Below are 26258 nucleotides of genomic sequence, written 5' to 3'. Positions count from 1 at the left end.
GACCCACTCAACTTCAGCTTATCAGATCTCAAAAAAGAGCAAAGACATCTTTGGATAAAGTGATATTTTTATTAGAAGTCATGAACTTGTAGCACAGCTATCCAGTTCTCAGTTTTATTGACATTGACTTCAGCATTTCACTGTTGTTGGAACAGCTTGCAGTCTTTGCAAGCTTTCTTGCTATTAAGTGTTTTTTCTGAAATACTGAAAAGCTCAGTGTGAATTGCATTATTATTTAGAGACTCCTTCTAGTGACTAGCAAGTAAGCAAAACAGAATCTGGAGATTAAGCTCTCAATTCTCTAATTTAGCCTACTACAATTAAGATATTAGGAAAAAGATGCTATGAGGATAGTTACACATGGCAAGAGGTCATCAGAGAAGTTTGCAGGGTCTCCGTCCTTGGAGTTTTTCATAACATGTCTGGACAACCTAGTCAGCTCAAACCCAGCTTTGAGCAGCAGGTTGGACCTTGCAGCCTTCCAAGGTCCCTTCCAACCAGAATGATTCTGTAATTCTAAGACAGGACTTGAGATGGAGTGAGCAAAAAATAAATTAGGTTTTATGCACAGCCTAGTGATTCCAAGCCTAAACTTGTTTGCTTCACCTTCTGTATACCTCAGAGTAGCCTTTCTATTGGCTCTAAAAAGCTGGTAGAATAACCAAGGTTTCCTCCGCAAGAGCTCTTTGTAATAAATAAAAGTCCTGTAATCTAATGAACTGTAAACCACAAATGGAGCTCTTTCACATCTGTATTTGCTTTGATTTTTTCAAGGTAAAGGCCAGACCTAGAATAGCAGTTTCCATCTGATCATGTAAAACCCAGGACAAGGGGTGAATGAGAAATAACATGGCAAATGTGATATATCCAGTGTTTCAGAACAAGCTATAAATCTGGTGAAAAACTTCTTCCATTTTATATTTTGCTGAAACGGCTAAAATAAATTAATTCACTACTTCTTTGCTCAAAAATGTTTGCGTGTTTAAGATCAAAGAAAATAATGATGTGGGACAAGTAGTTGCTAATAATATCCCACAGATGTGCAGAGGTTGGATATATTTCTCCAGATAAGAATCTTGTGGATAAGTTGTAATAGTTTCTAGATATGTCAGGATTGTCTCTTCTCAGTATACAGTACAGTGTAATTCACCTGACAGCTACCAGAACATCGAGCTCAATGTCCTTTCCTTCATGGATCATAGTTGTCTGAGTTATGAGAAATGCCTAAATACATGTATACATCTTGCACCTTCTTGAGCTGGTAGCCCAGCACAAACAGCCTAGCGATTCTGCACTGCAGCCAATGGGTATGTTTACGGGAGGACCAGCAAAAGTGTGGCACTTGATATGGGGTACGAGTGTGGCCAGCTGGGACAGAGGGTCCCAAAACCATAATCTGATCCCCACAACTGCCCAAGGTGTATACAGATGGCCCTGATCTAGCCCACATGCCAGAACATTGAACAACATCCAAATGAATCTTCTTAAAGAACAGCATTCCTGCTGACATGAAAACCTATGGATTTCCTGGAAATTTCCTGGAAAACTTGTACATCATACTAACATTTAGAAAAGCATTTAAGAAACCCTTTTAGATGGCTAGTGGAGTAGCCAGGCGGGAGAGTGGAAACAAAACGTCTGTAGTACTTTGGTCTTTAATGTAAACCTAACTGAAGTGGGGACTTAAGACGTATCTTTGCTATTTGCACAGAAAAAAAAATCAGATCCATGACAGAGGTGCTTCAGGCCTGACACCTTTTGTCTTATTTGAGGCAAGGGTTAAACTAAACACTATACAGTGCAACCACATGCTCATAATACATTGATTTCTCCAACAATGGTGGTGTTTTCCTGTTTTCCATCCCCTCTACTCCTCTCTTGCAGATGAATGGTCTTTTAGTAAAACCTTGTAGCAGAAAGTTCAAAATTGTTCAAGCTGATACTACTGTATACATTTTTTGGTTAGTATTCACCTCTTGAATCAAGGTTAAAACCCCTTTTAATGTCTAACTTGAAGTGACATGTCAGTTGCGTGGTGCATCTATACCTATACACAGCTGAAACAGAAGCAATTAAGTATAAAATATGTATGCTTATTTTTCCCTAATATTCTTTCAAAATGACATTGTTATCAGTTCAGTTTACAGTTCAAAATAAATGCTTCTGTACACTGTCACAAGTTCCACACAGAATACAGGTAAAACACCCATTATTTTTAGAAAACATCAGAACTATTGAATTGATCCCAGAGTTGCTGTGTGCATTGCATTCCTAAATGTGACCCGCAAGCACAGGATTTACTCTGCATGCCTATGTATATTGCTTATGCACAGTAAGGCTGGCACTTCTCAGAACTGGGAATTGTGTGTCTGTTTATCTGGGAATCCCTGGGAAGAAACATGGATGCACTAAGCTTCAGTATCTCTTCTACGCTCTGTGACACTCAGTGTGATTGCACCTTTAACACCTTTAGGTATTTCTTATTCTCAGTAAATTTCTGCTATATTATTCTCAGTCAAGTTCTTATCCTGACCAGGCATTGCTTTACAGAAGTTACAGTCATTGCTGTCTTACTGCAACTGTGGTCTGCACATTGATGACAGATATCTTAGCTTCATGATAAGCAACTTCAGAAGTCTTTTCCATCCTTTTCTTTCAAGAGCAGCATGACAAAACTTAGGAAAGAAACTTTTTTTTCTGTGAAAGTCCTTGGCTATTGTAGAAATTAATGCTAACGTAACCTCAAAACTTATGGATGACAAACCACACTCCTTCTTGGGAGGCAGAGAAAGATCATTCAGATATCAGGTATGGTTTTATCTAATACTGTGAACAACATAAATGATGCAACAATAATCTCATGTAATCAAATGGTAAAATGTATTTATTAAGTTTAGGCAAGAATCTGAGTTAGTAGGGGTTTCCTGACTAAGACCCAGCTATGTTACTATTCTAATAGATCAACTGGCATGTATGGAATATATTAAACTTGAAGCTGCTTTTTTGGGCTTCTTTTTTTTTTTTTCTTCCTCCCCCCCCCTTATATTGTACTTGTATATTTGGAAACCAGTAGAGAACTTTTAGCCACAATGGTTTCAGAAACTTTCATGGCTTGAGTGCAGCTGACATGAAGGCAACGCCTTCTGTTTCATATGCCATGTATTTTCAGGAGAAAATATATAGATGACTAGTTTCAAAGAAGAAACTTGAGGCAATTGAAGTGTGAGTCTGTATTTAGCCAAAACAGCTTAGAGACTGGAAAAAATAGCTCTACTTTCCAGGTGTGCATTGGAACTCAGTTAGTTTGAGGGAATATTAAGCCAGTAAAACACTAAACAATACAATGATACAAAGAAAAGCAGCATACCAATGGACCTTTTTACTAAATTCAGTGATAAAAATAAAAATCATCAAAATACACATGCCCTTAATCCCACACGCATGCACTAACTTGTAAAGTGCTGAAAATAGGACAGTTTCTTTCAATGTGTGCTCATGACCAAGTGGCTGAAATTTTAAAAAAATCTATTACATTAGTATAAGGGGGAAATTGCTCTAAAACCCACAACATAAACTCTTCCAGACATTAGGGTATTTTCTTCTTCTCCTGAGTTTCATTGTGCATACCCATCTTTGCTTTTGTATAAAGCACACACATGGTGCCCGGTGACAAACATAGGTTGACATGGCCCAGGGGAGGAATAAGAAAGAAGGGAGAATTACTTGTAAGCTGATCCTGAATAACGATGGATGGGTAGTTCTTTTTAAAAAAAACAAATGACAGCATATGTTCCCATTTGAAAGCACTACAGCCCGAGTTTGCCAAAAGCTGCAAAACTGATAAATAAAGCAGTAAAAATATTAACTGGATACTGAAGTCAATTCTAAATTTGGTAACTTCAAGTGACTATAAATTTAAGCAGATAAACACAAGACTATCCAGTGAAAAAATGAAAATCTTTGACTGTGAAAGTACAGCTAGAGGGCAGGGCACAATGTTATTTGAGGCACAAGACAATAAATCCCTCGGAGTTTGACTTCTAGGATACACTCAGGTCGAGAAATATATGAGCGCCCCAGAGAGTATAAAGTTCAGGGTCACAGAGAGTTTCTTGCAAAATTTTCTGACTGTAGACAAGAATCTGCCAGATTATTTCAAGTTGTTGCCAGCTTGCAGTAAACTATGGTGATAACACGTGGTATCTCATGCTAGAAATAGTGTTTTTCAACCACGTTTGCCATATTGCTTTGAAATAGTGATCCAGTTAGCAGGTGCTATCATTTCTTTCTGGTACCGTGTGATTTGGCAATGTGAAATGTGTTGTAAATTTTAATACTTCCAGTGCTCCAAAATTGGCCCTTTCATTAGAGTAAAGCCATTATATCTTAAAATGCCTCTTACAATCTTCTTTATGAAAAAAAATCCAAACCCCACAAACCTTTATGATATGAATTGAGTGTCAACTCATGCAGAGCTCACCTTCCTCTCTAAGCAGGCAGCTGGTACCAATTGTATTCTCTGCTTCGCTTCACCAAATGGATAGTATCTGACGATGAAATAAAAAGTTAGCCCGAAGAGAAATACAGAAGTCATTAACTATTTCACTACCCGGTGTAGCACTATCAAAACCTCTTTACATCGTGTGACTCAGTGCTTTTAACAAAGACTTCACAAAGTAAGATTCATAATTTTTGCCACTCAGCTGTATATGCAGTTATGCTGATGTAAAGGAATTAATACTCCTTATGAATACATTGCTGACTTTGCTAAAATAACTCTGTTGTATAGAACTAAATGGAGGTATGCCAACAGAAACCCCTAGGATACACAGAGGCAGTGTTTTCCTGAACATGCACATCATACCTCCCCTGCATCCCTGAAACCTGGGTCTGCATTATCCAGGATCAAATTGCACCAACAGCATTTGTTTCCCAGGAGAAGTCACTGGGGCACTAAAATTGCATGTGATATTGTACATCAGCTGAATGGCTCAAATCAGTTGATGCACTAAAAGCATAGAGCTAGACTGTACAATCAAGTTTCATATGACAAACTGTCAAGCAATGAATTAAAAGTCAGCTGTGAGTGAACAAAGCAGATACCACTTTGTGTTCTGTGCAGCTGCAGAAATGGTATCTGATAGTTAATATTTCAGCAGTAGCACCTCTGCACTTCTTAATGTATTGCAAAATTTTTAATGTATACTGGCAAAAGTTGGTCTCGTGAATTTTCAAGTTTTCATAATTTAAATGTATATGAGGTTAATACATAGATAAAATGATCTGATGTTTCAATAAACATTTTCTGTTTCCGCAACGGGCAGGCAGATATGTACAACAAAAAGAAAGTCTTTAGAGGAATAAAAAACGATGGCAAAAAAGAAAGTATTTCTTCTTAGGTATCTATCTTAAATGTATAAGTATTATGCTTTCTATATTTTACTCTATTCGCTCAGTTGTCCCTCTCATGTTATTTTAAAATAACTGAGCCTGCATACTGAAGAATGCTAACATTAGACATGTGATACAAAGAGCCTGTAACCTCTGCCTTAGCCTCCCAGCTTCAGCTGTAGCTGAGATTGCCTGGGCTGGCGGGAGGACAGGGGTGTGAGGCAGCAGCAGCAGGAGCCCAGGGGCAGAAAGAGGCCACTGCAGGGATTCAGGAAAGGTAAAGCGAAGAGGAGAGAACAGAAGTAGCAGGGAATGAGGAGAAGGCAGAATTGGCAGCAGCCAAAAGGGTTGAAATACACGCCACCAGACATAGATCTCTTTTGCTTGGAACATCAGGAAAAAGCTGTGTGTTTATCTGTATATATTACGGTAGGCTGATTCAAAAAGGACTGCTCTTTAGAGCAGAATGCTATTCAGGTCACAAGCACATTGTTGCAATGAGCAGGTGTGACAAAAAGCTGAAATGGAGACTGCAACAGCATGGGAAGACACCAGAGAACTCACAAAACAGTGCCAAACTAGGCATGGCCTGGGTTTGACTTGCCACTGGACCTCACCTGACACTGGACCTCTTCTGCCTTTGTGACTGGAACGCAATAATGCATGTCTAAGTTGTAGCCATTTACTTGATGAAATAGCCAGTGCTATTTTTGCTGCTGGGACCTCATCAGCTTGCAGCGTACTCATCTCTTTCCATTCTGTACATATACAAAACTCTGTGCTCTTCACCTTGGCCACAGCTGTTTTTCTTGCTTTCATCACCTGCGTATTGCTAGAGATAATGGGCGTAGCTCTATGCAGGGTTGAGGATGCTGGGGCCTTTGTGTGATAGAGGTACTCATCTCATGTAAAAGGCTTTATTATTAATTCTGAAGGTAACTTACAACCAAATAATCCCTTCTACAGCATGTAATCAGCCACAGAAAAACATTTTTCTTGGTGTTTTTATATATGTGACAGAATTCTACGCAAATTTGGCTGCCCTTTCAGAGCTAGTGCAAAAATATTTTTCCAAGCACTAGATGTCTAAATAAATCAGGGAAGGAAAACTACAATACTATGGCCTTGCATCACTCTGTAACAACCAGCAGAATTTGGTTTTCTTCTAGGGAAGTCCTCACTTCAGAAACAGCATTAACATTTTAAGATGTTGCTGTCTTCCCCTCTGTATTATTTCCCTTCATTATAGAGGGAATATAATACCTCCTGACCTCAGACACCATAACAGGTTGCGCAGATAAGTCAAACGCATTTCAGTGTGCTCAGGAGAGCCCCCTTTAACCACTGCTGAAGACAGCTTTGGCTAAGTCTGGCCAGCTTTGCACAGGAACACGTTAAGGATGCTCACATGGTTGGTGAGCATGGCTCATTTGGGAGGCAGTTACTCTCTAAGTCGTTCCAGCTTGTTCCATAAGATCACATTTCTTTCAAGCCTGGATGCTGTATATCCGTGAAGGTCATAACAAGTGTGAAGCCTCAGGAGCTCTGCAGTGAGTGTCTCCCCACAAGTTCCTTGTGTAGCTCTGCACTTTCCCACATTGTGCCTTCTCCAGAGGATGAAATCTGACAGATCAGAAAATCCTCTCCCCTGTAATCATTGAAAGGTTTACTGCTTTCCTTAAAGGTTCTGGCATGATTATGATGGCTGCCTTACTATCCATCATGTTCAGGTACAATCTGATACCACTGTCATAGCATCTCCTCTGCTGTGATGTTTGCACCTCCTGGCTTGTGTGTTCATTTCAGCATTCCAAGCAGTTTATTTTCTAATCTTCTGAGAGTACCTTCTCCACCACAGTTGTCTTCACCCTATCATTCTTTTGTAATCTGCAAATCCAGCAAAGCCTTTCAATGTATCAAATGAGAATTGTGCATGTGCTTTGTCCACCTTGACTGTCTGTGTTAACATGCTTGACCCGAGTACTTTAAATGAAATAAAATGCTTTTCAGCTTCATCTGTATTAAGCTACAGGGTGATACATCAAAAGATTAATGGTTTCAGCTGGCACACTGACAGGCAGAGGGGTCATTACTGCCCTCTTGTTCCAGACAGAATTCCTCTCCTTAAAGAGAGGGTACACTCCTCAGGCCTCACAACAGGTTGACACAAAATTTATTTTCTTGGCAGAAATAATAGTCAGGATGGAAACTTGCATGTATTGTAGAGCAAATCTTTTGGTTCTTTCATTTTTTTTCAGTTAAAAAGGCTGAACATGTTTTCTTGGCAACCTTAAACTATTCTCACTCATTCTAGAAATAGAAACTGTTGTAATACTAGTAGGTAACCTTACGTTTCCTTTCACTGCTGAACATACAATCCATAATGGCAAGACAATTTTGCCATCTCTCAGAGTAAGCATGTTGTGTATTGCATGCTAACTAGCTCCGTTAGAAGACAGAGAAATCCTAAGCTTTTTTCTCAGGTTAACTGAGGCTACTCTTAATATTTCCACAGTTCTCCTTTACCTTGACAAGTTTCTCACATAGTTTCAAGACACTTTCCTTATTTATACTAATTCCCTGAATTCATTGCTTACCAAAGCTAATTTCTCCTTCAGGATTTCTTTTACTCTCTGTTCTGCTGTTCCCAGGCACCAGCACAGCTACTGCTGTATCTTCTTTCTGCAACAACTTTGCTGTCCTGGTCTTGTCCTTGTAGGCAAAATGGTCAGGTTGAATGTATTTGGTAGACTTTTATGGCAAAGACGAACTTTTAAAATGAACTGGCAAACTCACTTTTATTCATATCTAAAATGAATATTCTGGTCTTTACTGGGAAAAAAATATTAAGAGCAACTTAATTCAAATCACTGGTTATTAAGCATCTCTTATATTAAGGCCTAAATAAACAATTTGAAGAAACATTTCCAGAGAAATCGTTAATGACCCCCATTTCATTATTTACCTCTTGAAAATTGGGGTTTTTTTCCTAATTAAAAGTTGCTTGGTTTGACATAATAATGTCATTGCTTACATCTGACCATTTCTCTTACAGCTGTTTCTAGTCCTTCTGAAGAGCTAAATATGCTTGATCCAGTAGAAGAGAAACTTCGAATGCAAATTGAAGAAGAAAAGCAAAGGTATTACTTCTGCCTTAAACTTCTGCTATCCTTCAGAAGATAAATTATACTGATAGTGTATTCCAGTTACAATTCTGTACACACAGCTACCCTCAGGGTTTTCTCTGACATTTTAAAAATGTCAGCTTTGTGTTTCACTAATAGTTTTTAAATTTGTGTGTATGTAGTTGGTTTGTCTGTAAGATGCCGCTATACAAGTGGGGAAAACTTATGCTTGAGCTAATGGCTAAAAATAAATAAAAATAGCTAAATGTCCTCCCTGAGGATTAGTATTAGAAACTTGTTGTTTGAATCCAAATGTGTTGTGAACTTTTTTGGCTGATTCAGAAATGTCCTGCCTTCCTTGACCTAAGGGAAACTTTTAGGCTATACAGGATTGACTGAGTGTAAATAACATGCAGAATATGTACTGGTTAACCAACTCTCACTCTAATGTCAATGTAGCCAGAAGGCTAAAAGAAAACAGACGCAAGGATATCAGTTTTAAGCAACTTGCTAGTGTTTATGTTATGTGCAATCTGTGAGGAAGCTTCTGGCTATTTCATACTACTGGTAAAGCCCCAACTCTATGTTAGCCAATGAAGTTTGCATCTGAAAGGTGAGTCAGTCTCATCTCCTACCTGAATCCAAGCTCTGGTGACCAGTTGTTTATTAATGGCAACATGCTGAGAAACTAAACAAAATAATTGACAGATTTGACTGAACCTGTATTTTAATTGTTAATCCATACTCATCCCACTTGAATGTCACTAATTTCTTTAGTGAATAAAAGCTTTGTGGGGTAAGATTTTTTGTATTTACTGTCTGGTGAAGCTCTTAAATAATATGGGATGTCTCTTCCGACCACCAATCTGTCTGTGTCCCCTGCATCTCTGTTTACTATATATTCTTCTGTAGTTTAAATCCGTAACTGTTCTAGGTAGGATAAAGCTTTGTTCAGACGTGCTGGAAGTTCTTTTTCTTTTTTTTTCTTTTTCCATATTAGTTACAAAACAATGTTCAATCACTTGAAAGGGCTGAAGGTTGAGATTGAGCACCTGGAGCTTCTTATAGAAAAAGTCAAGATGAAGCTGCAAAAGGACTTCGAAATGTGGTGGTCTGAAGAAGCAATAAATTTACAGGTATGAAATCACTTCCGTTTTCATTTAAAAGTAACGCCTTTAATCGTTTCTTAAAGAAGTAGTTAATTGACTAGATAGAAAGGAATATGAAGAATGGGACTTGGTGCCTGATTCACCTGTACTTTGCCAATGTAAATCAGACAAAGCTAATGTGGATAATACTTGTATGAAGCTAACATAAATGAAGCAAAACGTTTGCTTTCTGCTTTATTTTTTGTTTTGACATTCCTCCAGACAACTTGATTGAAAGCCAAGAATGGTCCCAAAATGCCAAAAACTCTGAAGGGACATAAAACAAATAGAGGACATTGGAAAAAATAATCTTTTTTACTGCTAGCAAAACTATGATTTCATCAGGTTTATGACATGTGCATTAAAAGATGGCAGTCATAGCTGTAAGATGGACAAATCCCAGCAAACGTAATTGTTCTTTAGCTTCCTTTGTTTGCAAAGACTCCAGCAACTTCCAGCTTCCCTAAGCTCCCAGAGGGTCAGCAGCTCATAGCACAGCCCCTCACTCTCCGGCTGAGTCCCACCACTGCTATCATTGCCTGTTTAAGAACCCAGCAGAAACAGAGTGCTCTAGTTTAATGACCTGTGCAAAAACAAACTGCCGAGATGACATTTTGAACAGTGTATTGGAAGTTCGTAACACAATCAGTCTGAACGCTACACAATTTCACAAACACAGGAGACAGTACAAGAGGGTCCAGAGGGGGGGATCAACCGAAACAATACAGCTTTCTTATGCCCCCCTTCTGACACCTTTTTCATGTCTTCCAAGTAGTGGCATGGCATCTCACAGCAAAGCACTGCCATTAAATGTACATCAGCCTAATGACAAAGAATGCCTAGTGCAGTTCATCCCATATCCTTTATTATTAACTGGAAGAGAAGATTCACTCTTTGGGGAAAGTTGTTATAAACAAAGAAGTGTTTAGCTGTTGGTTTTTTTTAATTCTTATGATTATAAATTAAACTGTATTATTAAGGAAACAGCCTAAAGTAAATACAGAACTTAACATGTGGAATGTAGTTATCCATAAAGTGCCACCGAACTAGCTTAACTTTGAGTTATTGTTGCAAAATACTTTTCAGGTTAAAATCCCTAACCATATTAGTGGCAAAGAGGATAATGTTTTAGCCGCCCTCCTGTCTAAATATTTAGGCTTTTCAAAGCGCTGCAGGTAATATTCTTGAATCCACTGGAGCACATTTTTCTTTATCCCTTAACAGGAGAGGTCCAGGATTCAGCCTCTCATGATTCATCAGTAGAAGATTAGAAAACTGGAAAAAATAATTGGGATTGATTTCTTGGATCTTGACCTATCTATACATCTGAGCTCCCTAAGAAACTCAAATCGGTGAACACATGCTGTTACATATTAAAAACCTGTAACTTGAGCTTAAAAATACTTGAACCAATCCTAAACACTTTTCTCTTTGTTCAGAAGTGTTTGTCCAAGTGAAGAAATGCTGTGTGATTCAGACTTTGTGTTTTCTGAATGAGTCATTGCCTACCTTGTTATTGCTGAGACCTGTAGGCCAATATTAAGCACTCTGAAAAAATCCTATCCTACATAATTTTGTTTTTCAATCTAAACCCAGCAGGAAAAGTCAGAGATGGTTAGTGCACCAGACACCGTGACTGTTCATCCTCAGTTTATCAGGTCCTCGCAACATCTATCAACTAACAGGTAAATTGGTCATCTTTCTCTTCCTTACCTTCTTGTAAAAAAATGCAATTTTAGAAGTGCAGTTCACCAGAATGCTTTTGCAGATACCACATTCAAACACCACGTTTCCAGTTACAAAATAAATGGCTATGTAGAAAATGTATTTTTATCATTCAGTTATTTTGAAGTCATTTGGAAGGTAGTTTATTGTAGCTTGGTTTTTTTGACTTGGTCTTGGGATCCTTGAAATCTGTCACTAGGGGCCCCGTGACAGATAGCAAAGAAAGGCAAGTCTGGTACCAGTCAGTTTTGCTATATGAGGAGACTATATCTCCTTTTCAATGTATTCAAGAACATTGAATGTTTTTCAATGTATTAAACAAACCAATTGTTTAATATATAGCCTAGAGAGATTTTCTGATGAAAAATGTCCTGGTGCTACGTTTATGCAGCATGTTATTCTGCAATGATATTGCATTTGATATTGTAAAGCACTAGTGCATCCTTCACAGTAGAAAAATGTAATCATCATGGTTGTTTCATCATCAGCTACTTCTGATTTCAAAGCCTTTAATTTAAATTTGCAGTAATAGACCTTTCATAGCCTTCAAGCAGAGTAGAGTGCAGGAAAACACATACCTGAATGTGCAGGTTTCCATAGTCATTGACAATAAATGGAGGTGGTCTCTCTCCTTGCCTCTTCCTTTTTCTGTCCCCACCTCCCTCTTCCTTTCCTTTTCTCCTTCTCTCCCCCTTCTTCTCATTATACAGTTAATCTTTCTCTGATGAGTGGCTTCACCTACTATTTTATAACAATACCCTGCATAAATGACATTTCCTGCTTTGCAGCAAACCTAATATATCCTATATACCATTAAATAATGAATACTGGATTTTCTTTAAACTGTAAAATCTATTTGAATCTTTATTGTAAACTTTCATGTATCTATAGTAAAAATGTAGTACTCCATAAGCAGTACAGAGAATGAAACACTTAATCCTCTAAAGTTGTCTAAGAAGGCATTTTCAGATGTCTCAACTTGATGAAAACTGACTCTAGTCTTCTCTACTTTGCTTCAGTTCTTACTCTGTGTTGTCTCAAGACTTTGACAGTATTCACTTTGCAAATGGCTGGCAGGTTTTAGGCCTGATTTGAGCTTTTCACTTCTGGTTTTAGGCTAAAGGTTGGTTACTTGTTCCACAGAAAAGCTGACGGAACAGAACATGAGAGCGTTTTTGGTCTACCTTAGTACAAAGTCAGCCAAATTAGCTCAAGCAATCCATGACTGTCACTTTAGCTTCGTGCTGAACTGAACTAAGGACCTCTTGCACAACGTCTCTGCCTCATTGCTCTTGGGAGCAACAATTTCCAGTTGGTGTGCTGATGCATTGCTCAGGAGAGAGGTATCTTTTGCAATCTGAGCTAGAATTAAAAAGAACATATGATAATGCCCAGGAACTTTCCAGTGCAATGAGAGACTGATTTCGCATCCCCCACCCTATCTCAAAAGCGAAACTGCATAACTGGTTTCTTTTTAATTTTCTTTTAAACTTTTCTTTCAAATGTCTTTACCATTTGTATTTATTACTGGAGGACAGGTCTCAGAAAAGTGTGTCTAGCATTTGGAATAAAACGGGGGAAGGTGCCTGGCTGCTTTCAGCTGCCAAGTTTATTTCAGCATCATGTACTGCCTTGCACGGTCTCTTGTGAAAAATCACATTCTTTATAATGAAGAGTTTCTCTTTGTCTGAGTAATGGACATGTTGACTGAGACTGACTGGATGATACTTGCGTATAGATCATAGAGGCAGAACAGTCATCTTCTTGAACTTATATTGTAGAGGGAGTCAGGATGAATATAGTTTTGTTTTCCCATCTCTATCAATATTGTCACAATGGTCTTTTGAAGTTAACTGCTCTTTCCTCCTTATAGTTCCAGAAAGTTGATCTTATTTTATGTTAGGCTTTTTAAATGTGTTTTACGTAGGTAAGTTTGCAATGTGATGTATATGGAAGCAGAAACAGTATTTCTGCTTTTTGTGAGGTGGGAGCTTCAGGCTTAACATCCCACTGTGCAAGAAAATTTACTTTTTTCCCTATTTGAGGCAATAACATTATAGAGTAAAAGCTTCTAATTCCACACGCTTTAGGCGTATAAAACAGTAGAATATTTATCTCCCAAGGATTTCCTTGACCTCAGTTGACACAGGAACTTTGCTTACCAGATCGCATGATTGTTTAGGATGAGTCCAGTCTACAATTAATTACATAGTCCTAAGGCACAATTGGCTCTTGGTTTCTAATTCACCTAGAAATCAAGTCTCTTTCTCTGAAATGATACTGCTGTCTTCACCCAGAATAACTGCTCGCAAAAGCAGAAACTGACATAAATTATATTTGTTATGATGCGGTGTAAATAAAACCTATTTACAAGATGGAATTCAGTTCACATTTGTGTTCAATAGTAATGAGATCTAAAACTTAATGGGCTGCATGTCAGAAATCAAAGATTGCTGTTGACATAGTAAGCATGTAGTAAAACCATTCAGACAAACTCCTGAGTGTGAATGGATATAAATTAGAAGTAATAAATTACCTGTCTCAGTATATAAAGGATACAGGTATATTCATAATCTTTCTTGAGATTTATATATGGTTTTGAGGCAAAATCTTTTGATCACCTTCTAGTGCACGAGGCATGTGGATTGTTATTGTTTGACACACCTTAATCATGTTACCAGAGAAAATTAAGCCTTGGGAAGGGAATGTGATAGCCTCACATCACATTTTGTATTAAATCAATTTATAACTGAAATAACAGAGGACGGAAGCTGGTAATCCTTTTGAGGCTTAAGAAGGATACACACATATAAAAGGTAGTTGATTCATGGCCAAACATGCCTCTTTTTCAATCGGAAAAAAAATGGCTAAATATTTAAGTGCTGCAATGAGTCTATGTTAATAAAAAAGTTGAACAGTGAGCATTTCTGCCACAGTTGGTAAGGCTTGATCCTGCCCTCACCAGAGTAAGAAGTAAAACATTAATTTCAGTGACCACAGAGCTCAAGTGGGGAAAAAGGTGACATAAGGGTTATTAGTGGGTTTGGCATAAGAAAAACATTTCTGCATAAGGAAGATAATTTCTTGAACAAGTTAATCACGTTATCAAATCTGATGTACCTAAAGTAGCTGAAACCAGTAGTTTGTGTATTGTAGTCTTACAGACTCACACTCATTAACCTGTTGAGTAGCTTCAGAAGGTTTCCAGACCATATTTGTCTTTTCATATGTCTTTCATATGAAGGTTGCCGAAATATTAAATCTCATCTGATCTGAATATATTACTCTAAAATGAAGAACAGCTGTGCAAGGTGGAGAAAGAATGACCCATCTCTATATTTCAGACAGAAAAGGGTCTAATCAGCAATCCCAGACTCACAGTACAAAAAGAAAGGAAGAGAAACCTAAAATAATCATCAAAAAGTTATTTTATTCAAAAGGAATACCTAAAAAAATCCCTCAAACTTGAAAGAGAATACCCTACTTGTCTATATTGTCTCTACCGTAAAGCTGTGGTGCTAACTGCAACTTGTACTGTATGTACGTTTATGTCCCTTAATGGGTTCCTGTGAAGTCTGCAAAAATTCTTAAAATGCATGTTGAGCTCAGCACTCCACGTCTGCTCCACTTCAGAATTCAAGCACAGTGGTTTTTTCATCCTCATATATTCTTGTCCCACACTGGCTTTCATTTAAGAAATTTATCAGATCCTTGTCTGAGTTACTTCTCTCACTGAATATTTAATTTCACTAGTGTTGAACTGTTCTTGTATTCTTCTTGAATCAAGCAAATGTTGGATAGTTATTCAAATCTTCTAAAAATTTTTGGATTCTTTTTTTCCCTCTCTCCAAAGGAATAGATTCTTTTTAATTCAATCAGTTCTTTCTTAACCTTGCTCATTCCCTTTTACCGAATCTCGTTTGTCCTATTCCAGCAAATCCCACAGTATGTTCAATCTCAGACTCCTTGGCTCTCCAGCTTCTTCTTCAAAATATTCCTGTCACTCTAGATTTCCTTGGAGATATTTTCAGATAACTGTTCATGTTCTCTGATAGATTTAAGCATCAAATTTTTTAACATTTATTGTCCTGGATTGCAAAATTTACGCCCTATATTGATGCTATGTGAAACAAGGGAAATGTTCACATACATACATACATTGCAGCATTTTCTATTGTAATAATTTTTCATTCCTGCCAATTTTATGCAGGGTTACATGATGATAAAATATAATCTATGAATAATGTCATTGATTAATGATATTTCAAAGGTTTTCACATTCTGTTGGTAAAATTTAATTTGAACAATTTATCTATGAATCTGCAAGCCAAGTTTAAATTTGTAACCAAATACTACAATGCTCAGTTTTTAAGCATCTTTTATCTTGCCTGCCTTTATACAGAACATCTGTTCCTCTCTCATCCAAGGCTCAGACGATGGAAGAACTGCAGCTGAGGTTTTTTAACATTGCAGAGGTTGCACACCTTCAAAATTTATGCTTTCCATTTTAATCTACCTGATTTTCCACTTTTTTTTCAGCTGGCAAATCAAGCATTCATACCATGACACTCATCATCTCTCCAGCTGCTCTGTCCTATGTGCTTGATGGAGCTGATCAGCCCATGGGACGGTTGTCTCTGGCCCTTAGGTTCCTGCAGCCACTCTGCGTATATCTCTCTAGCTGCTGCCCCATCCCATTATTACCCAATTACCCAGAGGGTGGAACTTCAGATGCAAGGTTAAAAAAAAGAACCGAGACATATGAAGTAGACAGACCATCCTTAATCTCCAGAAGAAGCAGGAATTTCACTGAAGCTGTCAGGAAACAGTGCCTTGAGACTTCTTAAATTCAACTCAAGGAAATATCAGATTGATTCAGAATGAAAATGGGAATTATACATTGTCAACAGAACATGAATGGTATTAGAGCTCAGGAGAAAGACAAAGAGGCAGGACTTCTACACCTTGTGTGTCCATCAAAATCCAAAACTGTAATCCAGGAGTTTCTATTTACACATTAAAGAAATGTTGGCTGGAAAGCACCTCTAGAGATCTCCAAACCAACTCCTTGCTTGAAGGAGGACTAGCACCACACTAAACAGGTCAGCTATGGTTTTGTCTGGCTTTGTCGAGCATCCTGAGATGTCCAGTCCTTCGGGCTTAACACACAGAGAGGGAGATCATTATCCCCTTCCCATGCTGTCATAGTGACTTTCTATTAAATTTAGAGCAGTACTAGCAAAATTTCTCATCTTTTCTCATCTCTGGAACAGCATCTAACCCTCAGATGAAGGAGGAGAGTCCTGGCTTCTAAGAACAAGCTAGGCTCCAGCTTCCTCTGAGCATACAAACCACTGCACAGAAAAATTACACTCTTTCATTCCCTTATGATTTAATGTATCTTGCAATGCCATAGAAAGATTATCAGAGCTTCAGCATGAAGGATACAAATTATCCCCATCCAAGGTCATCCCTCTACCTAGGGATTAGAGAAATTTCTGGGATACTTAAAACATGGATTTGAGTTCTGCCAAGATGAGGGGCTCATTTGTTAGATTAGTACTTTAACTGTTAATGTCTTATATGGAAGCAGCACTTTGAGTCATTACAAAAAATGTTTATAAGCTTCCTTGTAAATTTCCTTAACTTGCAGGAGATGAGATTGCATCCCACAGACAAAAACATCTGTCTGTATCCCCACAGGCAGAGGGCAGGAGTTGAAGGTCCATCTCTGAGCACAGTAATGTTAATTTCCTGATTCTGAGCACCAACTCAGTCTAAGGGTTTTTTTTAATATCACCTTCCTGAGGTGCCCAGTACTCCCAGAGCACTCCAACACAGGTTTTGGCATATTGTCCTGGGTCCAGGAATCCACTTGAAAGTGAGATCCCTAGAGGTCAAACCCTGTCACACCCGTAGTTTCTAGGTTTTTTAATGAATCTGGGTCAAAGTCCCCTTTAAAATGGGGATTTAACAATTCTGGAGAATAATTTTCACTTACATTAAATGGAAGAAATTAGTTCAAATATATAAACTACTGCAGCTTAAAAATAAATTACTTCAGCTGACTCACAGTATTTATAAAATTACCCATTCTGTTCATGGCAAATAAAAAGCAGAGAAGCTTATTTCAATGAAAATAAAGCAATGGAAAAGGATCACATTAAGTCACATTACCTTACATTTGTTGCAGGCTAAGGACAGCTGTGGATGGTTGCTATGGTTCAGTTGATGTGTAGTGATTTATTAAACCATGGTTATATGACTTGGATGCCGAGGTATCTCAGGGCACAGACACAGAGTCCTTTTAGAAAATTGAATTTAAGACCCCAAATCGCTTAGGTTTTAAGAACTGTCAAATTAATGGAAAAAATGTTCAGGAAATCCTAAAGTAGAACTATGATGTGAAGTTCCCAGATATTGTTAAACCACATAGTAGGTAATAACATCACACATCCTTTCTAGCTCCTGTAATGTTTAGGCATAATAAAGTACAGAATATTATTAACATTAAATATGATATTGCTTTAATTGAATTAGGCTGAATCTTAAGGGGGTTTTAATCCATTTAGGCAGGTGTGAATGGTATGGGACTTGAGGAGTTAAAGAGAAACATTTCGTAAACCTGGAGCTGTTCATTTGAAAATGACTTATACTCTTGGGCACAATATCTTCGGCAAAACTGAACCTGGCACAGTGTAATACAGTAAAATTTTAGTAATAAATTTCTTTCCTTTTTCAAGTTCTCTGCCAGAAATATCAATTCATCAGCCAACAGTGAACAAACTACTGCAGAGTTAGAAAAGCAAGATCTTGCCAATCCTGCCATCTACTGGAAAAATCCTAAACCTGAGTCATCCAGTGTTTCCACTCTCTATGGTTGGCACCAGATCCAGCAGCATATGCAACCCCCAGGGAAAGGAGACAGTCCCTAGACATCCCATGGCAGAAATCTGCCTTCCTAGTGGAGAGGTTCCTTGATAACGATATCTGCAGGGACAGGAATGCACAACAGCTGTTTGCAATATATTTGGCTATCATCAACAAGCCACATCCCAAGTCCTCACTGAGTTTTTATCCAGTCTCCCACTGATTTTGGTAATATTTTTGCCTGACTAAAGGAAGAATGGAAAATGAGCTAAGGCCTCACTTGACTAATAGTCAGTTTGGGAACTAAATATACTATTAAAAACTGTACATCAGATACATCAAAGTGCTTTACAAGCCCTGCTTAGAAGGCAAATACTAAAAGTATAATCTTTATGAGCTTATAAGTCATTCTTTCATAGCCACATTCTCTACATAAACCTAATCATCACATGCATTCAACTGAAAATCCTCTTCCAGTAAACAAGTGCTTTATCTAGATAAAAAAAGTCTTGAAAAACAGCTTCCTTTTAGTTAATTAGCATGTGTTAGTATTCCTCCCACAATATCTATATTCTTTCCTTCATTTCTGCTCTCATTCCAGTTTTTCAGAGACCACAAGAGTCAGCCCTAATGAAGATCCAGCTGGGAAAAACAATTCAACCACTTCTAGTAGCCCTACTTTAAGAACAAGGTAAGAAGTGTACCTGGGCTATTCAGAGAAAAAAGCAAACCAGTAAGTAATATGCCCAGATAACCCTCTACCAGTCTCTTTAGCAGTCTTCTTAAAAAAACAAAAACAAAACTGAAATTGCTGATTTTCCTCCAACTTCCAAAACAACACCAAGCTTGTCCCATAGCTTTACACCAAGTAGCTGCATTATCACTATTAAAGAGGTAGTTTCTTGTTTGACCTGAGGGTTTTTTCCCCATAAGCTCATGAATCCTCAAGGTTGTGTCTTCTCAGCAAGAGAAGGGACTCTGAAAGAGTAAATAAAAACATTTGAAAGGAAGAGAGATCAGAGTATACAAGGCAGGAACTGTGCAAAGATTTTTTCATTCTCATGATTTTGTCCTTAAAATATTTTTAATGTCCCTCCTATAAATTATTCTAGTAAAATAAAATTATGCCAGCAGCCTGGGTGTGTCAGGTTTGGCAAAGGTTACACATCGTGTTTTCTCAAAAGAGGTACTGCTTTGTGAAAATTAGCTTAGCAGGTTAACAGAAACTACCTTTCCTTTTTTTTTTTTTTTTTTTTGACAGCTACTCTAGTTTTTCTAATGTGCTCATTTCCATGTTCTTTCCTCCCACCAAAATATCATGCCAAGTCAGTATACTTCCAGAAGATACATTCTTATTGTGCCTAACAGTTCTGGCTATTAAGGCCCTTAGGAAAATATGGTTAAGTCACTATTTTTCCTACTGCATTAATAAGAACAAATCACAAGGTTTTTTTTCTTTCATTTTCCAAAACAATCCATTTCTAGAACAGCAAAAAATCATGGAAAATTTCATCCCCCAAAACCTATTTTTTTCAATTGCATTTGTGTTTAAGAAAAAGAGAAGCTAAAATGGAATTTAGTCAGTACTTTCTCAAATACATTGTGTATTTGTTAGATTGTTGCTGATCAAATGAAAATCAATAAGACAATAGTCCTTTACTGGTGTTCTGAGATCACCTTGTAAATCACATTAAAAGATATATTTTATTAAGTTCATAGTTCATTCTATATTTTTTTCCCATTTTGGTTCACTAATTCAACACTGAGCACTTAATTAATAGCACAAAGACAAGGATATCAGACTTCCACAATTACATCCTACTGCAATAGTCAGTAAGCTGTAATTACAAAGGTAGGATATGTTAAAAAAAACGTTTCTCCCTTCAGTTCCCCTTGTCCTTCCATACTGTAATTTTTGTCACTATATTTCTCATTTCACCATTAGTGCCCAGTCTTTAAACAAGGCTAAAGACACAGGGCCAAATTCATAGCTTTCTGAGCTGATTAGAACAGCTACGCTGTACTGCATCGTCTTACACCACCGGTGGATCTGTCCAAAGCAGAGGTAAGTCCATGATTTAACTGCAGAGGTACAAGACCTCAGCTGGGACGGGAGACTCAGCAGCACAAAGGAGTTGCAACTGTCAGCAAATATCACAGATGTCATGTGTTTGTTTACTTCTGTATATGCACAAAAATTTAATTCCCTTACGGTAGGCAAAAATACTGTTGATCTGTTCAAATAAATAGCATTTTTTCCTGAAGCAAACACATGGCATAGTCACAACCTCATTTCTTTGGTACACTCACTATATTAGGCTTTTCCACTTGGCAGTAACTCTGACTCAGCAGTAAAATGTTTTTCACCCTTTGTGAGAGGTTTTATATCTGATAAGCATGTAGCCCTACCAAACTAAAAAGATGTTGGCTAATCTTAAGAATCTATGTAAGAGCATTAAGAAGTCTTGAGCTTGGTTCTCCTCTGTACTGTGCCACCTCTAACAATGTATCTGAAGAACAAAGTCCTCCATGCTGAAAAAAGAGATGAGATAACGCAATAGAAAAAAACCTTCTTCCTTCTTGCTCAAGTCCATGAGTACACTTTCTTTATTTCAGGACCCCACCAAGTTCTTCTGTTCCTCTGACTGGAGACAGCAAGGCTGATACTGACATCCTAGCTTTCATTAAAGCAAGACAGAACATCCTGCAAAAGAAAGGTAAATCCTGCCAAAACATAGGAAGCCAAACCAAAATCTCCAGTACAGCATTTTAAAGCCAAAATAGCTTTAGTCCACATTTATACTGACGCAAGTGAGAACTGATTCTGGCTTAAGTTATATTACATTATGTTCTCAGCCGTTCTAAACACTTGAGGTTCTTCACATGTATTTATTTTAGTAGTTCAATGCTGCATTGTAAAACTGTGATGTCTGTCTGTTTTTCTCAGTCACCATCAGTAAACTTTCTGGGGCATGCATGTCTGCGCAGCCTGCACAGTGTAATTTTTTACACTTAAGTAAATGGATTTGAATGTGGTTTCTTGATGATTGAAACACTTCCAGAATTTTCTGTATACTTTTTCTTTAAACTATCTGGCCTGGTTTTCAGTTGGTACAAATGTAGCTGTAACAACTGACACAAAATAAAGATTACATAAATGATTGTACTGCACCCTACCTTATGATACACATTGGCCCACCCCGGCAGAGTATGCCCTTAACAGCTATTTCATTATATCTAGGTCTAGCAAAACTTTCTATGGGTATTTGTCACCAAATCAGGTACCGAGAACAATCATAGTTAGGCAATAAAGTTCACTCTACAGTGTAGATAATTCAAATTGGCAGGAAGCAAAAAGCAATAAATACACCACAGTGGCACTGCAAGGTGGCCTAAAAGTAATTCATTGTGACAAAGAAAAACGACCCGTATGTTGGGGGGTTTTAAATAAGAGTTTTTAGTGGCAGCAAGCAATTAGACAGAAGATGAAAACAGTAGTGGTTACCCAAGCAATAACTTTCCATCAGCACTTGAGTGCTGGTGACAGCATTATTCAGCAAGCTATCAGCACCCGGCAGATGGTGTTAGCACTGTCACAAAGTGGGGTTTCGGTATCACACTGCTTATCAGAAAACCATCAGGTAAAGACACAGTGGCTGAAAAAACAGCTTCCCTATGCTCATCTAAAGCAAACACTTAACACACTTAGGCTTTGGGTTCCCTTTTGTCTTTATTTAGAAAAGCTGTTGTCAGCTTTCTTCTGCAAATGACATTAACTTGAATTTATAGGCAGGTCACCAAAAGAAGGTTGAAGGTAAGTATCTTACAACAAACATTTCAGGCCTTTAGAAGGTCCAAAACTGACTCATTCTGCGAAGTACAGTAACTCATCTAATAAAAGCACAGCTTGTCCTGTGATCATCTCCTAAATTATACCATATCAGGAATCTCTCTCAAATGCCTTTTCCATCCTGATTGTTTTTCAGCCACAGGCTATTACCTACCCTCATCCATCAGTCTCAGAAGGAACTAGGCATTATCTACATTGACAGCTATTAGACCCCAAGTTATAAAAGGTATTCTTGCAGAACAAAGGACAGTCAGCACTTAAAACTGTTCTGGAGTTTAGTTAGACAAGAGGAGCTGCATACTGCCCTAAGTAGCTGAAAGGGAACGGAGTCACCCTGACAGCGTAGGGCTGCCAGACTCAGCCAGTCACTAGGCATAGGCAGGGGAGCGAAGAGTCAAGAGGCTTCGTCAGTACAACCCGCGTATATCGAACATGTAGGACCTGATGTGTTGTAGGTAAGAGACACCTCAGCAGCAAGTTCTAAGGAGGATTTGGTGTCAACATATGAAAGAAAGGTTTTCTTCCTTGACTACTTATGAAGAAAGGGGAAACCTCCCAGATTTGAAGGATGGAGCCACCGATAGCAGGAACTATTGATCAAAAAATGTCTGTAAATTCTAATTTAGCAAGATGAAGGAGGGTAAAATCTAATAATTAGTACTATTAAAGAAATACTTTGTACTTCAGCACCATAGTGAAACCTGAGGACATTTATGAGGTGCAGTGGTAGCCTTTCAAGCTGGGAGAAGACCATGGGCTGCAAGACTCCACTATTCCTGTATCTGTGATAGCTTTATGAGTTCCCTTTTCCCATAAGCACATCGCTCTTCCTTGACGTGTTTCTAGACTAAAAGGAGGCAACAGGCACAGTAACAGCTGTAGTGTTTGTGCATTTTTGGCTATATGGAGTTTCTGATAACAGTTGCATCCAAAGCAAAGGAGAACTGGAGGGTTTTCTTTTTTGGGGTGGGGATGGGGACTTGGTTTTATTTATAAAAGAAAACTATTAGAGGCGAAGTAGAGTTAAGCAGAGAGGAAGAGTAGAACAAGAAGGCATGTATTCTGACTGAATACTTTGGTGGAAAAAGTTATGTGTTAGCAGTCTCACACAAAACTTTTCCTCAATAATTTTCAAACATAGACAAAATAAACCAGAGCGAATTCTTTGCCCAGGGCCACTAAGCTGAGTCAGACAGCTTCATATAGAAGCTACATGTGCCGAGTCCCAGCCCCGTGCTCAGTTGTCTCCTTCCCAAACTCTTCAACAGAGATGTTCAGTAAGCATTTCTGCATTTGCACACTGATGGATTCATTCCCTGCACAATTATGACACACACAGTGCCCTGCAACAAGCGACGTGTGAAAGCACAGGCTCAGCCAAACCAATGTCTGCTAGAACTAAAACATGTCAACATACTGACTGTGCTTTCCTTTATCAGTATCAGCATCTTAGAAGCAAACTGAGGGCCCCACTTTACATTAGCTGGGGGGCGGGGGGGGGGGGGGAGGGATAAATGTGTGCGAAAGACAGCGGAGTGTAAAACAAGTTTCATAAACAGAAAGCGTGGGAATGCTCAGTATCCTTGACAGTAACGCCGGGGAGGGAATGGGAGGTCTCCGTGCACATTACCTCAGGGGCTTGTAGGTTGTTACCATCTGCTTTCTAAACAGAGCAGAATTAAAGCAGGTACCTTCAGAGGGGCTTGCTGGTGTTGCCAAAGCATTGTCATAACTACACTGGAAAGCGTTTCGCAAAGGGCTGCTCTGCAAACCTGCCATTGTGCAGTCTTGAGGTAGAGAAATGAAAATGCAGAAGTGTAAATGAATGATTTCTTTATTTATTGTCTTAAAAGTTTAAAATTAAGAGGTTACCTTTTTTCCTTTCTTTTTGTTTTGTGTTTCTGAAGTTTGTTTTAAAACTGATAACACAACCTGAAATATAGTCTAATGTATTCTTTATCTTTTTTCAGGCTTGGGGAACAAATGAAATTCTTGTTACAGTCGACCATTTCCTTTTAGAATCCATTCAAGACCTTTAGTCTTTCCCTTCCTCTTCTGTTTAGAAACAGGTATGAATAAGTATTTTAGATGTACAGGTTTAATTGGTAAAGGTATAGAAATTGTCTTTCACAGCAAAATCCATTTCTCTGGAATATTTGAATATTTGCACTCATTATCTTCGGCCTGCATTAAGATTAGGCAAAAATAAATCAACCAGTCAGGAGTTTGCCAAATATGTTTAGTTATTGAGAATTGATTTTATGTTTTCTAAATGTTACAATTATCTGGTGTATTAGTGTTCTTCTACATCGTTGATCTGAGGAACACTTCTTACTACTGATGGTAGTTTTGTTTGCATTGATTTGCATAAGGCTTTATTAATTACATCTAGTTGGCATCCAGAGATGTCTATGCAAAAACAGTAGTTATCTGGGTTACAAAATTCTAGAAAAATTCCATTTGAGACCTTTTGCTGATTTTTCTTCCCCAAGGAATACTAGTTTTTGTATCAGGTTACTAGAATACTGAGATCGCATTGTAATGTAAAATTAATTTTTATTAAAAACTAATTCTACAGTTTAAAATTTCCCAACTACTTTTTTTCATTTGAAAACATTAAATGTGCAAAATATACACCCTCCCACAAAAGACAGGTTTCAGAATAAGCAATGAAACTTTATAGGCTTCAAGTAAATCTGGGCAAATACTTGTAAAACACAAATAAGATGTGAAAGTTTAAATGCAGTTTAATTCTCTGTAAAAGTCAATACAGCTACCACATAAATTGGTAAGCTTTTTGCAGATTTTAGGATGTACAAGGTGAAATAAAAGTCAAATCTATCATTGCTTTGGGAAGACAGAGTTCAATGATTTGTTCAGAGGTGGGAAAATCCACAGGGCTTCCCCCTTTTGTATGTTTGCTTTACTAGAGTTTATATTAAAATGTCCTTCTTCTGTCAGAATATTTAGCTGTCTGTCTGTATTTTTATTCTTTTTATTCTGTTATATATAAACACTGTATTTAATATACACTGAACTACCATTTATACAGCTTCATTGAGCAGAGTAGGGCCACCATCCTGCCTCCATCCAGCTCAGCTGGCTGGAGAAGAACAGAGCTTCCAAACCATTGCTGGGTGAAGCTGCTGTCTTTTTTGGTTTTCAGTAAAACCCCCATTATGGTGGATTTATTTGAAGGTGGCCAAAAGAGAATTACGGGTACAACAGCTCGTTTCTTTTGACATTGAAGCATTTCCAATACCTTTGGGTGACTGGTTAAGAGAAGGATCTCAGCGCTATCCCAGTACAATCTATGTGACACTGCTACACTTGATGATTACATATTCGGTGTTTTGTTCTCAGTTTGCCACACATCTTACTCACAGAGAGAAAAGGTTGCTTGCTCTCCTGTTTCAAAACTGTCTAGCCTTTTTTTACAATGTTGTAAAATTGGTGTGAAATTCAGTCACTATCAGCAAAGTAATACCTGACTGGCAGAATGTTCTGAGATTAAGATTATACCAAACATAAGAAAAGCTTGGGCTAAAGTACATCCAATAATAAAAAAACATATAAATATATAAACCCATATAAATAAATATAAAGCCTTTCTTGCTTCTTTTGGAAATTTTCATAATATCATGTGGAAAGAAAACATTGCTTATTCAGTATGTAATAGTCTTAAGAATTAAAGCATACACTTTTTTAAAAACTGACTCCACTCTTCAAAGGTTGCCTCTTGGGTTCATAGGAAAATTCAGGTTGGAAAGGACCTCAGCAGGTCTTTAATCCCACTTCTTCCTCAAAACAGCATTAGCTATGAGATCAAAGCAAGGGCTTTATTCAGCCTGGTCTTGAAAACCTCCAAGGATGGAGACTGCATAAACTTCCTAAGTAATCTGTTCCAATGCTCAGCTATCCTCACCATGAAGAAGTTTTTACTTATGTCCAGTCCGAATTTTTCTTTTTTGCTCATTCTCTTTCTTTCTTTCACAAGACATCCTGTCAAAAGCCCGGCTCCATCTTCTTGATGGCTTTCTCACAGGTGTTGGAAGGCTACTGGGTTTCCTCTCTAAGTCTTCTTGTCTTCATGAAAGCATTGCTTCAGGAAGTTTTGGCTGGCCATAGATGAACAGAATTACTTGTTTT

At 38.0% G+C, this 26258-nt stretch overlaps 1 protein-coding gene across 1 annotated transcript in view; it reads left to right on the top strand.

Moving 5' to 3' along the window:
- Positions 1-24178, top strand: part of KIF6 (kinesin family member 6) — a 157520-nt gene extending 133342 nt beyond the window's left edge. The window contains exons 16-21 of the mRNA XM_080407896.1: positions 8447-8531; positions 9517-9652; positions 11261-11349; positions 18861-18950; positions 20876-20976; positions 24080-24178. Coding sequence (XP_080264022.1) covers positions 8447-8531; positions 9517-9652; positions 11261-11349; positions 18861-18950; positions 20876-20976; positions 24080-24096 — 518 coding nt within the window. The 3' untranslated portion in view covers positions 24097-24178. The remainder of the gene's footprint in view (positions 1-8446; positions 8532-9516; positions 9653-11260; positions 11350-18860; positions 18951-20875; positions 20977-24079) is intronic.
- Positions 24179-26258: the final 2080 nt, after the last annotated feature.

Source organism: Falco punctatus (assembly GCF_963210335.1).
Source record: "Falco punctatus genome assembly, chromosome: 12".
NCBI classification, from domain to species: Eukaryota; Metazoa; Chordata; class Aves; order Falconiformes; family Falconidae; genus Falco; species Falco punctatus.
Note: the sequence above shows the minus strand (reverse complement) of the source record. Positions and strands in the feature narration are given on the sequence as shown.